General features: G+C 37.8%; 1 protein-coding gene across 1 annotated transcript in view; it reads right to left on the bottom strand.

Moving 5' to 3' along the window:
- The window catches only part of DMD (dystrophin), a 3625631-nt gene that overhangs the window by 1146719 nt on the left and 2464567 nt on the right, over positions 1–14345 (bottom strand). Inside the window, exon 52 of the mRNA XM_082246191.1 lies at positions 3589–3706. Coding sequence (XP_082102317.1) covers positions 3589–3706 — 118 coding nt within the window. The remainder of the gene's footprint in view (positions 1–3588; positions 3707–14345) is intronic.

The following is a 14345-nucleotide window of genomic DNA, read 5'->3' as shown; positions in this document are numbered from 1 at the left end:
GAAATGGTAAGCCTGAGAAACACTGGCGAGTGTTGGGAGGGGGGACATCCCTTCCTGTTGCTCCTGAATGTGGAATGCATTGTAATAGCAGCCCATGACCTGCTCGGACCACTTTCATGTGAAAGCTAGCCACCGACTGTAAAGAAAAAAAGTGGGGTTATGGCTGATAGCTTCAACCATAACCACGATAAACCACTTGCAAACCACAGCATTTATACACATAATGTAGTTGGCAATTTGTTAACCAGCCTACCATAAAATATTATTAAATAAGCCCTGTAGTGTCCCAAACCTTTATTCACATCAACTGTATGTATGTCAAGTTGTTCATTTATTTAGCTAATAGCATAGCTAACAGTAGTTAGTCACATTCAAGAGGACATTTTCTCTATTTTGAAGAGGTTTCAGCACTCCAAGTTACTTTCTCACTTCTAATGAATGTCAGGAACATATTGCAGCATTTATGCAGTAGTTACACGGGTAACCCAGTCACCTAGATAGAATTACCATGGAGTAAAACAAAGCAAATGTTGATTGCCTAAGAACATGATGGTAGGTATGATAGTTTGTGAAACATCCTTGTTATAATTACATAATCATATCACCATGGTGCCATTAAGTGATTGGAAACTTCAGACATGAAATATGAACAAAGCATAACCTGTTATAGTGTGTACTTGTCTCAATACAGAGCATGAAGTTTAATTTCTGTCTGCTGATTTGTTCCTCTGCTATCTGCAGTGGTGCTTCTGACAAATTTTCCTGACACCAAGAGAAAAAAGGTGACAGGGGAGGAATCTCCAGCAAATTGTCAGCCTCAGCTGTTCCTGTGTGCTGTTTGAAGACAGTGTTTCTCTTTCCTCCAATCAGCACTCACTGAGCTCTGCATAATATAATTTAAGGAATCTGCCCCCTTTTTTCTGACAGCTCAGATAAGCTATATAAACTCTGGACTTTGAATGGATGTAGTGAAGATAAGACTTCAGGTATATTCTGTAAGTACAAATTTTGTAGGAGGATTTGTTTCATTTCTGTGTATCACCTGAGCCCAGTCACTTTAACTGATATGTAAGGGTTTACAACCACTTTAAAGTAGTTGTAAAGTCAGAAGGATTTTTATCTTAATGCATTCTAAGCATTAGAATGAAAAGCCTTCTGTGTGTAGCAGCTGCATCCAACAACCCTAATACTTACCTGAGCCCCAAATCTATCCAGCAATGTCCACAAGTCCCTCGGCTGTCCGGGAATCCCCTCTGGATTGGCTGAGACACAGAAGTGGCACCATTGGCTCCCGCTGCTGTCAATCAAAGTCAGATAGACAATCAGGAGAGAGAGGGGGCAAGGCCTAATGGCAGCCCCATTTCTGATTGGACACACAGAGCTGCAGCTCAGATCGAGTGCCCCCATAGCAAACTGCTTGCTGTGGGGGCACTCGACAGGAGGGAGGGGCTAGGAGCAATGAAGAGGGACCCGAGGAGAGGAGGATTCAGGCTGCTCTGTGCAAAACCAACTGCACAGAGGAGGTAAGTATAACGTGTTTCTTATTTGAAAAAAAAAAAGCACAAAACTTTACAATCACTTTAAGTCTGGGTCACGTGTTAATTGTCCATGTTACCCAGTTGAAGGTGTGAATTGTTGTCAAATCACTGGGGTAGAGATATTAAAATTACATAAACCTTCCTCTTTATACCCATTAATACCGAAGTGATTACAAAAATCTGGCATATGCATTGCTTAAGGAAAATTACTTTTCTTAAAGCAGAATTCTAGGATTTTTATTTCACCATGCAGTGAGCCCCACTGCATGGGTTAACTGCTTGTTTTGTTTTCTAGGGGATTGCAGAGCAGATATCTAGTCTAGCAACTGTGCTGGGGTAAGCACAGAGTTTGTACTTACCTAATCCACCGATCCTCCAAGAGAAAGTTCGATCCCTGCTGCTCCTGACCAGACCAGCTCTGAACGTGAGGACAGCAGGAACATTCTATCACTGGACATGAGGGAGCCTGGTTTTCCAGAGGATCGGCAGATCAGGTGAGTATAAACTCCATGCTCACCCTTTGACAAAATAAGCAGTTAACCCATGTAGTGCGTGCACAGCCCCACTGTGTAGGGAACAAAAAAAATCCTGGAGTTCTGCTTTAATGTTTGCAATTCCTAGACACAGGTCAATATTGATCCCCTAAATCATTGTGGACAGGTTATTCATTCATTTAAGGGCTGTTTTATCAGTCACAGCCAATAGAGTTTTGTTGTTCCTACCTTTATAAAAGTTGATTCTTGAAGTAGTTGGAATTGGTAACATAAATATTCAATGCAAAAATGAATGCAAATGAAAGAGAATCAGTCATCTTTTAATTAGCATTTAGGATACAAAGACTCTAGTGTGATGTATGCTTGGGTAATGAAAAATACAGAGCATTATGCAAAAGTGTCCAATTTAGCTAAAATACTGGTTTTGGTGTAGTGACTTTCCTGAAAATAAATGTATTTAGGATTTACTTTTGGATTCAGCATGTTTCTGCTTCTCACAGCATTACAGGATTCTTCAGGATTAACAGGTATTATCATGGAAACGATGATACAAAGAGGCAAAACAGTTTACCCTATTTAACAATGCTTTAGGCATGTTTTACGCCATTGTTTACATAAGAGATGACTGATACTCTGTAACAGGAAGAGATAAACAAATCAACTGTCTAAACATTCTTTAATCCCTAACCTAATCTTTTCCTCTGCTGCAGTCAAATATAAATGAGCAAGTATTTGTTATACACTAAATATTAAAAAAAAAATTAAATAAAATTAGAATTGAACAATCATTTCAGTAATTTTACTAATATATAGTATATACTCCTTGCATCCTGCTTTCAGATGTGTATAACACAGTGAGTACTGGGATACACAAGTACCAAGGTCCTGCCAATAATATCATCCACACAGTGCCCAATGATGCTAGAGAGCGGCTGGCTGTTGGTCATTTCCAATTGCTGAACTAACAGAGAGAAAAGCATATTAACATGGTTTTCTTATCTTCCCAACTGCTTCCCTCCCATTAAGAACCCTCTTCTGGTGGAAACAGAAAATCATCCCTAGATCAGGAGGCCCTATCGGTCTCTTCTTTCATAAATGCTTTCTCCTGCCTGTCAGTCACCATGTACACTGATCCACGCATGCACAGCTCAGTGAACATTTATCTGCGTCAAGGCAGTGTGACTCCCGTGTGCATGCATGGGAGTGATGTCATTGCAGTCCGGTAATTCAAACAGCCGAAGGAACAGAACCCAGAAGGAAGACTGGGTGAAAATTGAAGCAATGGGGGCCCACCGGATCGATCACATTGCAGCACTGAAGGGCCCAATTTGACAGGTAAGTCTGCCATAATGCTTTAACATGCTTTGCATACTAGCAGATTATGACATAACACACCTGGGGGCCCCTAAAAAAGAAAAAAGTAGTGGAGTTAACTACCGCTTTATGATCAGCCCATATACCCTTTAGTATCAAGTATCAGCAGGTATGAGCTCATTGGAGCATGACAAAACAGCTTTCAAGGATTTCTGCTGCTATAAGCAATATGGAGCACTTACTGCGATCTGTTACCACTGCTCGAGCTTCTGGGTTGCTTGTTTTGTTTTTCAGATTTTGTGCTGCTGTTATGAGTTCTTCCAAATGAGGGTGCTTTTGTTCTAAATCCTGTAGAGTTACCTATTAAAAATTAAATAAATAAAAATAAATAAATAAATATTCACAACCAAAATGTGTGCTGCATATATGGGGATTATTTAGGTAAATTATAGTTGAAGAGGTATAAAACCCAAAAACAAAATGTAATAGATTGCAGCTTGTCAATCCTTAGATGTAGTGGCTGCATTTGTTTTCTTTTTGTAAGGCTTTTTTCTTTATTCCACCTGGGGATTCAGCCAGTAACACACTTCCTGTTTTAGGATGTCTGCATTCTGGATGAAGACATCTGTGGACAGCAGCATTGACAGTCTGAGTTGAGGATAGTGTTAGAATAGCAGATTTAGATGGACTTGACTGACAAACTGAAGCTGAATGCCAGCTATCACTTTATAGTTACAGTTTTTTCTTTTGGGATACAGGTATTATATAAATAAATAAAAGCTGATCATTGTAAGAACTCCTCTCAGTGTTGAATGGTTTGTCTCAACCCTCTAAATGCTATTTTGTCTGGACAGCTCGGTCTGTTCAAGATAAAAAATATCAGACTTACTGGTGAAAAATACATGAAAAAAGTCTAAAAAAATAAAAGTAATGCAGTCACCACATATAAGAATTGTTAAGAACAATTTTGTTTTTGGCTTTAATGCCACTTTGAGGTTAGTGCCTCCTGTATAATTTTTTTTATTTTCACACCAAACGCAGCCTCTATGAATTTTTCTTGGTCCAATGCTGCAGGCATCAGCAGGATAGGAATCTCTGTGATCTGAAAAGGCCTTAGAAAATCCTAACCAGGTTTTCTTTTCCTTTCAGATGTAGTCAAAAAAAGTAATAAAAGGAGAGGGTTGTGACTTTATATGAGGTAAAAGACACGTCACTAAATAATTGGCAAAAACATGGTGACATATTTATTGAAGTATAAAAACCAGTAAAATAGCACATTGCAATGATATACACATGGAAATTTAAAAATTCATATGTATATATACACACAATTTATACCATAACAGATTGTATTTCATGTATATACAACCACAATGCTATCGTAACACTGTAACATATGATGATGGTAGTGGATTTGTCATCCGTGCCATATGATTAAAGTGTGACAAATATTGTCCTAGTGATATCTGAAAATAGAAAGTATAATAGAACATAGGTGTAAAGACATAACTGCATCCACGTAGCTCTACGCGTTTTGTGGATTCGCTCCACTTCCTCAGGAGCAGATGGGGGATATGTATCTGCAAAAAGATAATATATATATATCTAGAGAAAGAGAGAGAGATACCAATGTAGCATATTGATAATCCCAAATAACAGGTAGTAAAGAATTATAATAGGAGGAAACTATAGAAATTCCCTCTTATGAGTACTTACAAAAAGGCTCCAATTTCAAACATGTGGTACTGGGCAGTGGGGGCCGCTGAGGGTGTCGGTCCAGGAAACTGTGGTATTGTGGACCCGCGGAAACACAGGCACATAATGCATGGCCCTGGAGGGGTAGGGGTCTCAATGTAGTAGTTTGAACAGAATGGTATCTCCCAAGATTTCTATACCAATGGTAAAATATATAACTAAGTGTTGAAAGTACTGTAGCTACTGACATGAATAGATGAGGCATGTTACCCTTGGTGACTACGGAGAAGAAACAAGGTGAGTAGAGTGCTGTGAAGTATTAACTTTGGTGGACTTAAGAGACAGAACCATATTAAGTGGAAAATATTGAATAGAAACACCATATATATAATCCTTTTAGGGAGGCAAGTGGTAAATAAGATTGAATGAAAACATGTGCCGATACACAAAAGAGTGAAGTAAGTATAAATGGTGTGTGATCAAAAAGTTGACCAAAATGCCATCAGACCAGTAAAGTGAATAGGATGAAAAGGAAACAAAAAAGCAAAAAAGAATGAAGACAGAAGGATTTCCAGAATAATTGCCTAAATGGTTGGTCAAGAACCCGTGTGGAGTGTGGTGTGTCCAAGCAAGGCCTGAAGGACTGCCTAATGGTTACTAAGGATATTATATACCCCAGGTGTACCTGCGGGTTCCTCCCAGTGTCATACTGACATAGCCAATAAGGAGTCGCATAGCCACCCGAGCGGCAGCCGCCACCAATGATTGGCGCCAATAACTCCTCACACAGCAGCCAGGATGTTGAAAAGAACCACGCTGGCATCATGATACTTAGAGGATTGACGGCATGCGCATGGCACGATAGGAAACACCCGGACTGTCCCCCACGTCAAGTGGGTGGAGGGAGAGGGAGGGTGGTTGATGCGCATCACAGCTCCCAGGTTAAGACAACAGGCATCCCTCCCCACACCGCCAGACCACATGGTAATAGATTGAACAGTATAACCATCTACTGTATATGCAGCAGTGCTAAAAATATATAGAGTTCAAATATGTCCTTCTCTAATTTTCTTTAAGTTTTTCAGACCCAAAAGGGGTCTGCCATCCAGGATAAGGATGCATGTACATACAGAAGTAGTGATGAAACTACAAATCAAATAATGATCAGATACCTACATCCCTAAATTTGACAAGTTATATAAAGCAAGGTTGTGGGTACTTTGAATGAAGTGCATGACGCAGTCATGCACTTCCATTCATAAATCTGTAATAAAAGAAGAGGGTTGGGACTTTATATGAGGTAGACACGTGACTAGATAATTGGCAAAAACATGATGAGATATTTATTTAAGTATAAAAAAAAACTGTAAAATAGCACATTGCAATGATACAAACATGGAAATTGTAAGATGTATATATATATATATATATACACACACACACAATTATTACCATAACATATAGTATTTCATGTATATACAACCACAATGCTATCATAACATCATAACACTGCGACATATGGTGATGGGAGCAGATTTTTCCTCTATGTCATATGATTAAAGTATGACAAATATTGTTCTAGTGATATCTGAAAATAGAAAGTATAATAGCACGTAAAGTACGTAGGAACGTAAAGACATAACTGCAACAATGTAGCTCTACGCATTTCATGGATTCACTCTACTTCCCCAGGAGCGTGATATGTATCTGCAAAAAGATAATACACACACATATATATATATATATATATATATATATATATATATATATATATAGAGAGAGAGAGAGAGAGAGAGAGATACCAATGTCATATATTTATAATCGCAAATATTCATTGTTCATGACGCCGGTGAGTTTATTTTCAAAATCCTGGCTGCCATGCGAGGAGTTGCTTGGCGCCAATCAGGTGGCCATACGACTACGTATTGACTATGTCAGTGTGATACTGGGAGGAACCCATGAATACACCTGGGGTATATAGCATTCTTAGTGAGCATGAGACAGTCCTTCAGCCCTTGCCCTTGGACACACCACACTCCACACATGGTTCTTGATCTTTACCAACCATTTAGGTAATTGCTCTGGAAATCCTACTGTCTTCATTATTTTTGCTTATTTGTTTACTTTTCATCCTATTCACTTTACTGGTCTGATGGCATTTTGGTCAACATTTTGATCACACACCATTTATACTTACTTCACTCTTTTGTGTATCGGCACATGTTTTCACGCAATCCTAATTACCACTTGCCTCCCTAAAAGGGATATATGTATGGTGGTTCTATTCAATATTTAATATTTTCCACTTAAAGCGGAGTTCTGCCTCCCATGAAAAAATTAAAAGTCAGCAGCTACAAATACTTACCTACTTACCTGTCCAGGGAACCCACGATGTCGGCACCAAAGCCGATTTTCGTATCGGCTCTCGGGTGCTGCCGTTGCCATCCAGCGTAAGGGAACTCGGCAGTGAAGCCTTTTGGCTTCACTGCTGGTTCCCTTCTGCACATGCACAAAGCTTTATAACTGGCCCAGTGGCAGAGGAAAAAGGAGGGGGTTGAACTTCTGAGGGATAGGGCTGCAGCGCTGTCTCTGGAAGTGGGAAAGGGTACCTGTCAAAAACAGGTACCCGTTCCCCTCTCCTCACTGAAAGGTGCCAAATGTGGCACCAGAGGGGGGGAGGAAACAAATAAGTGGAAGTTCCACTTTTGGGTGGAACTCCACTTTAATACAGTTCTGTCTCTTAAATGCACCAAAATTGATACTTCACAACACTGTACTCACCTTGTTTCTTCCCTGAAGTCACCAAGAGCAACAGGATTAATCTATTCATGTCAGTAGCTACATTCAACACTCAGTTATATATTTTATCATTATTATAGAAATCTTGGGAGATACCATACTGTTCAAACTATTACATTGAGACCCCTACCCCTCCAGGGCCATGCATTATGTGCCTGTGTTTATGCAGGTCCACAATACCACAGCTCCAGGGACAGACACCCTCAAACTTAAGGAACATTAGAGAAGGACATATTTGAACTCTATATATTTTTAGCACTGCTGCATATAGATGTTTATAATGTTCAATCTATTCCTTTGAGGTCTGGCTGTGTAGGGAGGGCTGCCTGTTGTCTTAACCTGGGATCTGCGATGCGCATCAGGTGCCCTCTCCTCTGCCCACTTGACGTGGAGGACGGGGCAGGTGTTTCCTCTTGTGCACCGGTTCCACGCCTCGTGCCGTACGCATGACACCAATCGTCTGAGCGTCATGATGCCAGCGTGGTTCCTTTCAACATCCTGGCTGCCGTGCGAGGAGTTGCTTGGCGCCAATCATAGGTGGTGGCTGCCCCTCGGGTGACCATGCGACTCCTTATTGGCTATGTTAGTGAAACGCTGGGAGGAATCCGTGGGTACACCTTGGGTATATAACATCCTTAGTGAGCATGAGACAGTCCTTCAGCCCTTGCTTGGACACAACACTCCACACATGGTTCCTAATCTTCACCAACCATTTAGGTAATTACTCTGGAAATCCTCCTGTCTTTATTCTTTTTTACTTATTTGTTTCCTTTTCATCCTATTCACTTTACTGGTCTGATGGCATTTTGGTCAACATTTTGATCACACGCCATTTATACTTACTTCACTCTTTTGTGTATCGGCACATGTTTTCACGCAATCCTAATTACCACTTGCTTCCCAACTAGGGATATATGTATTGTAGTTCTATTCAGTATTTTCCATTTAATATGGTTCTGTCTATTAAATGCACCAAAGTTAATACCTCACAGCACTCTACTCAACTTGTTTCTTCTCTGTAGTCACCAAGGGTAACGGGTTTAATCTATTCATGTCAGTAGCTACATATAACACTAGGTTATATATATATATATATATATATATATATTATCATTGTTATAGAAATCTTGGGAGATATCATTCTGTTCAAACTACTACATTGAGACCCCCTACCCCTCCAGGGCCATGCATTATGTGCCTGTGTTTCCACGTGTTCACAATACCACAGCTCCCAGGACAGACACCCTCAGTGGCCCCCACTTCCCAGTACCGCATATTTGAAAATGGAACCTTATTGTAGGTGCTTATAGGAGGGAGTTTTTTTTTCCCTCCTATATTAAATTCTTTAGTCCCTTTTATTTGGAATTATCAATATACCTCATTGGTAGCTCTCTCTCTCTCTCTCTCTCTCTCTCTCTATATATATATATATATATATATATGTGTGTGTGTGTGTGTTATGTTTTTGCAGATACATATCACGCATCAGATTCTGAGGAAGTGGAGTGTATCCATGAAACGAGTAGAACAACACGGATGCAGTTATGTCTTTACACCTACGTTCTCTTACACTTTTTATTTTCAGATATCACTAGGACAATATTTTTTATACATTAATCATATGACATGGAGGACAAATTGGCTCCCATCACCATATGTCTCAGTGTTACAGTAGCATTGTGGATATATATACATGAAATACAATATGTTATGGTATTAATCATGTGTATATATATTAATTTTATCATTTCCATGTGTGTATCATTGAAATGTGCTTTTTACCGGTTTTTATACTAAAATAAATATGTCATCATGTTTTTGCCAATTATCTAGTCACGTGTCTTTTACCTCATATAAAGTCCCAACCCTCTCCTTTTACTATAGATTTAGAGATGGAGGTGCATGACTGTGTAATACGCTTCATTCAAAGTACCCCAACCTTCCTTTACGTAACTAGTCAGGAAACAGGGGAGGAATAAACAAATATTTAAATTTTTTATTATAGCTGTGATTGTAGTTACTATCCAGATCAGTGGTAATGTTTTTTTGTGTGTGTGTCTTGAAAATGAATCGGTACCACTATTGCTACTACTTCTAATAATAAGACAAAAAATGATTTGTAGGATGTACTGTATATACCACATATGTATAGCAAAGCATACAAAGTTGTGCTTGGAGAAAAGACTGATATAACTCATAGTTATAAGGCTTCATGCACAAGGAGCACAAAATACACTGCTTAAACTGGCATTCAGTGTTTTGTTTGGCCAGTAAAAGCATCTCGATGTTAGCCTATGTGGCCATGCACACATAGGTGTTTCCAGGCATTTTTGAAGAGGAGCATTTACAGGTCAAAAAATTACCACCAAAGGTGTGCCCTGAGAGTAGTTTTTGAGTAGAAAAATGCATTTACGGGGGTTCTATACATGCCTATGCATGAAAATATATTCTAGTGGCAAGAATAAATTAATATACTGGTCAGTAGAATGCATTTATGCTCAAGTGCTATACAAACATACATATTTGAAGCCCATTTCCAGTCAGCAGGTCATAATTGGAAACTTTCTAGCAGGGACAGAGACTGGAAAAATATATGTTTTTTTAAAAAAATGGGGAAAGGGTTATAACCTCTGTTACAATCATGATGTATTTCTGTCCAATGATACTGCATCCTAAATTTATTATCCTATGTCACAGACTATCACAGGGACATGAATTGAGGTGAAGTGTCCCCAGTAGTGTCATGGACAGCAATACAAGCTTGAAGGAAGTATTTACTCTTACCAAGCCTATCCAAAAGAAAGTAAATAGATAAATAGGTTTAGATTGGAGTAGCGCTTTAAAACTGAACTCTGGGCACTCCCCTGTCTGCCCCTCTACCTCTTGCCCCCCCATCATTTCAACTAATAGGATTAGTTGAAAGAGAAGAGCTAATCTAAATGTTCAAAATAGATCGCTAAATCCATAGTCATGTGGCATGATATGTTCCCAGTTTTCTATCTTCTTTTCCTGCAATGGTGGAGGATCCTTAAATGAGTGTTAATGATACTGCCCGGATGACCTAAACAGTTCCTATTGACTGTTCCGTGGGGGGGAAATCCTCTCAGAATACAAAAGACTGCAGCAGGCAGCATGTCAGCATCATGACGAGGAAACCAAACAGAGTGGGCACAGACTGTCGCCACTGGTCATTATCTTAGAAGTTGTAGAAGTTGAGATAGGCTTTACAAAGCTTTGGCAAGGTAGCTGAAATTACCTGGAACCCAGTGTACCTTGCATACAAAAAAACATGTAAACATTATATACTACATATATACATACAATATATATGCTACAATTATGCTTGTTATACTCTGAATTTTGAGCTGAACAAGGACAAACAATGAATTTGCACAATTCCATATAATAATTCATGTGATGAATGCTGATCTTTTATTATTGTTACACAAAACACAGGAGTTGGTTTATTTATTTCTTTATAAGACCTTCATCTGTTGACGCATTAACTGTTATATTTTAGTTATATGAGAGCTAAAACTATTTTAATTTTCCTTAATACAATGGGACAATGGGACAGCTCTCAAACCTTATAAAAGGAATATTCTGCTTTTTCATCCCAACCATTCCAACCTTTTACCATGAAACAAAAGATGTCCTTGAGTTAAAAAAAAAACTGCCAAATAAAATGTTTTGTGGAAACAAATGAAAAAAAAAAACAAAAACCAAATATATTTGTTTAGGATAAGCAGACTTACAGTGGAGATGCACAATTGTGCAATGCCAACTAAGGCATACTATCATACATTTATTATTAGTAGTGATCACCTATCCACCTATCACCTATCCAGGGTCAATTGGAACTTAGAGGTGAAACTCACTGAAGTCTATAGGGGGCAAATTTTGTAAAATTAGGGCCAATTTTACAGGTAATAGTCAAACTACTATAAAGAAAAAAAAATTACACCCACTGAAGCAAGAGTACATTTTTTAAAACTTCCTATGCAGGGACAGCAGCTTAAATTGACCACTGACCTCAAATTAAATGCAGAATAAAAATAAAGATGAAAAAATTGAAAATTAAGAGCAACAGAAAAAAAGGGTTGGCAGCCCAAGGAGCTAGCAATCATAAATAATGTACAGATTCCTAATTAACCCGAATCCTTCCTTTGCAGTTTGTCAGCTTACACTAACCTTTTTCTACAGCAGCTTTTATTTCAGTGACACTATAGCTGCTCTGTGCCCCCATTTTTGTAAGAAGGGGGCTGGCTTACATAAAGACCCCTTATCAGCCCTTCTAAACCTACTAGCCCTAAGTTATTATGGTTTAAAAAAAATTCTCATAGGCAAATCTGTCAGAACTATTGGAGCTAAAAGGAATTATATGAGGCCCATACATATTATTTTACATATTGTTATATGGGCATCCTGGCAGCCGTATTTGTCATGAGATGGAAAGAATTTTAGAGGCTTAGCAAAGACCTTCTCAGGCCCATAAATTAAAGGGGACCAGACAACATGCTAAGATAAGGACTAGCCATGGTGCCAGGCTAGCTTATAACGAGAATGATGTCATTCTTGTCTCAATTTCAACAATGGATAAGGGATCAGGATGTTTCATTTTTTTTAATTTCTCATTTAAAAATCTGCTTGAGGAAACATTATTATTATTTGTAGTAATTGTATTAGCAACACTATTATTGTATCATTGTATTACATGAAGCATATACATAGGCCTGCTAATTGAATAAGTTCAAGAAATGTTTTACATATATTTACTTTTATAATATTCAACCGATATTCATTATATATTGGGGGAGATGCTCCTTTAATTATATGTGTATTATTATTATTGATATAGTAGGTATAAGCTTCAAATATATAATGTTGGGTAAATATGTATACCATTTTGTATAAAGAGCTAAGTGGTATATGGATTGCACTTTAAGTTACTCCACTTACAAGGAATGTTAATTGCTGTTGTTTCAGACCCTATTCAGGCAATATATATTTAAAGGTAGATGGTATTCTTGACAGTAAGTTGGCATGATAGATAACATACTAAGATTTAAGTTTTTCTCCAAGGCTTAGGTCAGAAGGTTATCTTTGAGAAAATTGTTGAATTAAACTATTTTCCCCAAATTTTTATACAGACAAACAGTCGCCCTGTTGATAATGGCGAGGTAGAGCCACATAGTAAATTAGGCCCTACCTGACGTGTTTTCATGTGGAAAACAAGATCCACGCCCACATTCCCAAAGTATAAAAGTTTAATGTAAGAAGAGGAGAAGAGAGACCTGAAAAGATCAGGAAGGAAGTAGGATGCTCTGATGAGGTTCTGACACACTGATGGAAGACATTTGAAGCTGAGGCAGGCTATTCAAAAGTGCCATCCCAGGCAACAGACATAGAAGTCTTTGGTAAAGTATACATTTCTATATTTTCTATAGGCAATTTGCTTGCCATATACATATGACTGAACCATTATTATCTTTATAGCATCAAGATTTGAATTTAGATCATTCTAACTGCAGGATCTATTTTCTAATATTGGGAATTTACACACATATGTATAAATCCCCTTGTGGCTGATTTCAGTCCATAGTAAATGGTGCAGTTGTGATGTATTCCTAAAATAAATTAACCTAGTAGAATTTTATTTTACCAAGCACAATCTTGACTTCTAGCAAGTCTTGGTGCATTGTGTAACAATTTTTGTCCAAACATTTTGTTTTAAACATTGGGATGTGAACATCTGTTGGCTGAGAGAGGTCACATGTCAAATCTGTCAAATTTTGTGTCCATATTTTGTAAGCTCATGAGAAGCAATTAATCACATTCCAGAAGTTATGGGTTTTGGTTACTTTGATATTCTGTAATAATATCCTTTGATTGCATTTCTCACATTACCTGTGTGATACATATTATTGAATTTTGTTCCGTATTTTGTGTTTTTTACCAGTTATATTTTTGACATTATTCTGCACTGATTTTATTTAATAAATATATATATTTTTGCACAAAATTGTATTCCTCTTATCTTCAAGTTAGCGCCAATAAACGATCTTGAGTAGTTGTTGATAATTGCAAATAAGTTGAGAATCTTCTTAATTATAGATCCTTGATTATTTACATAATTAGACACTGTTTATCAGAGCAGAAAAATGAAAACCTCCAGATTTTTTGAGAAATTTGGTTATTTACAATTTTGTGTATGTTCAGTTTTCACCATTTTGCAAAAAGGTGCAATTAAAAATGTACAAATATTTGTTATTTATTAACTCAATACAGGTTAAGCTTTTACATTTAGTAGGAATTTAGCAAACATTTAGTAAAATGTGCTGTGTTTGTTTCTGCTATAAATGATTTTAGTGTATTTTTAGCAGAAATATTGATTTGGTAAACATTTGCGCAAATATCGTAGGTCTTAAAAATCAGTAGCACCCTCCTTTTATTCTACTGGTCCTATGCTTTCAGAAAATATATGGTTTGTGGGGTCTTTAATAAA

Source organism: Pelophylax lessonae (genome assembly GCF_965119305.1).
Source record: "Pelophylax lessonae genome assembly, chromosome: 2".
In the NCBI taxonomy this organism is placed as follows: domain Eukaryota; kingdom Metazoa; phylum Chordata; class Amphibia; order Anura; family Ranidae; genus Pelophylax; species Pelophylax lessonae.
This window is presented reverse-complemented; position numbering and strand designations above follow the sequence as displayed.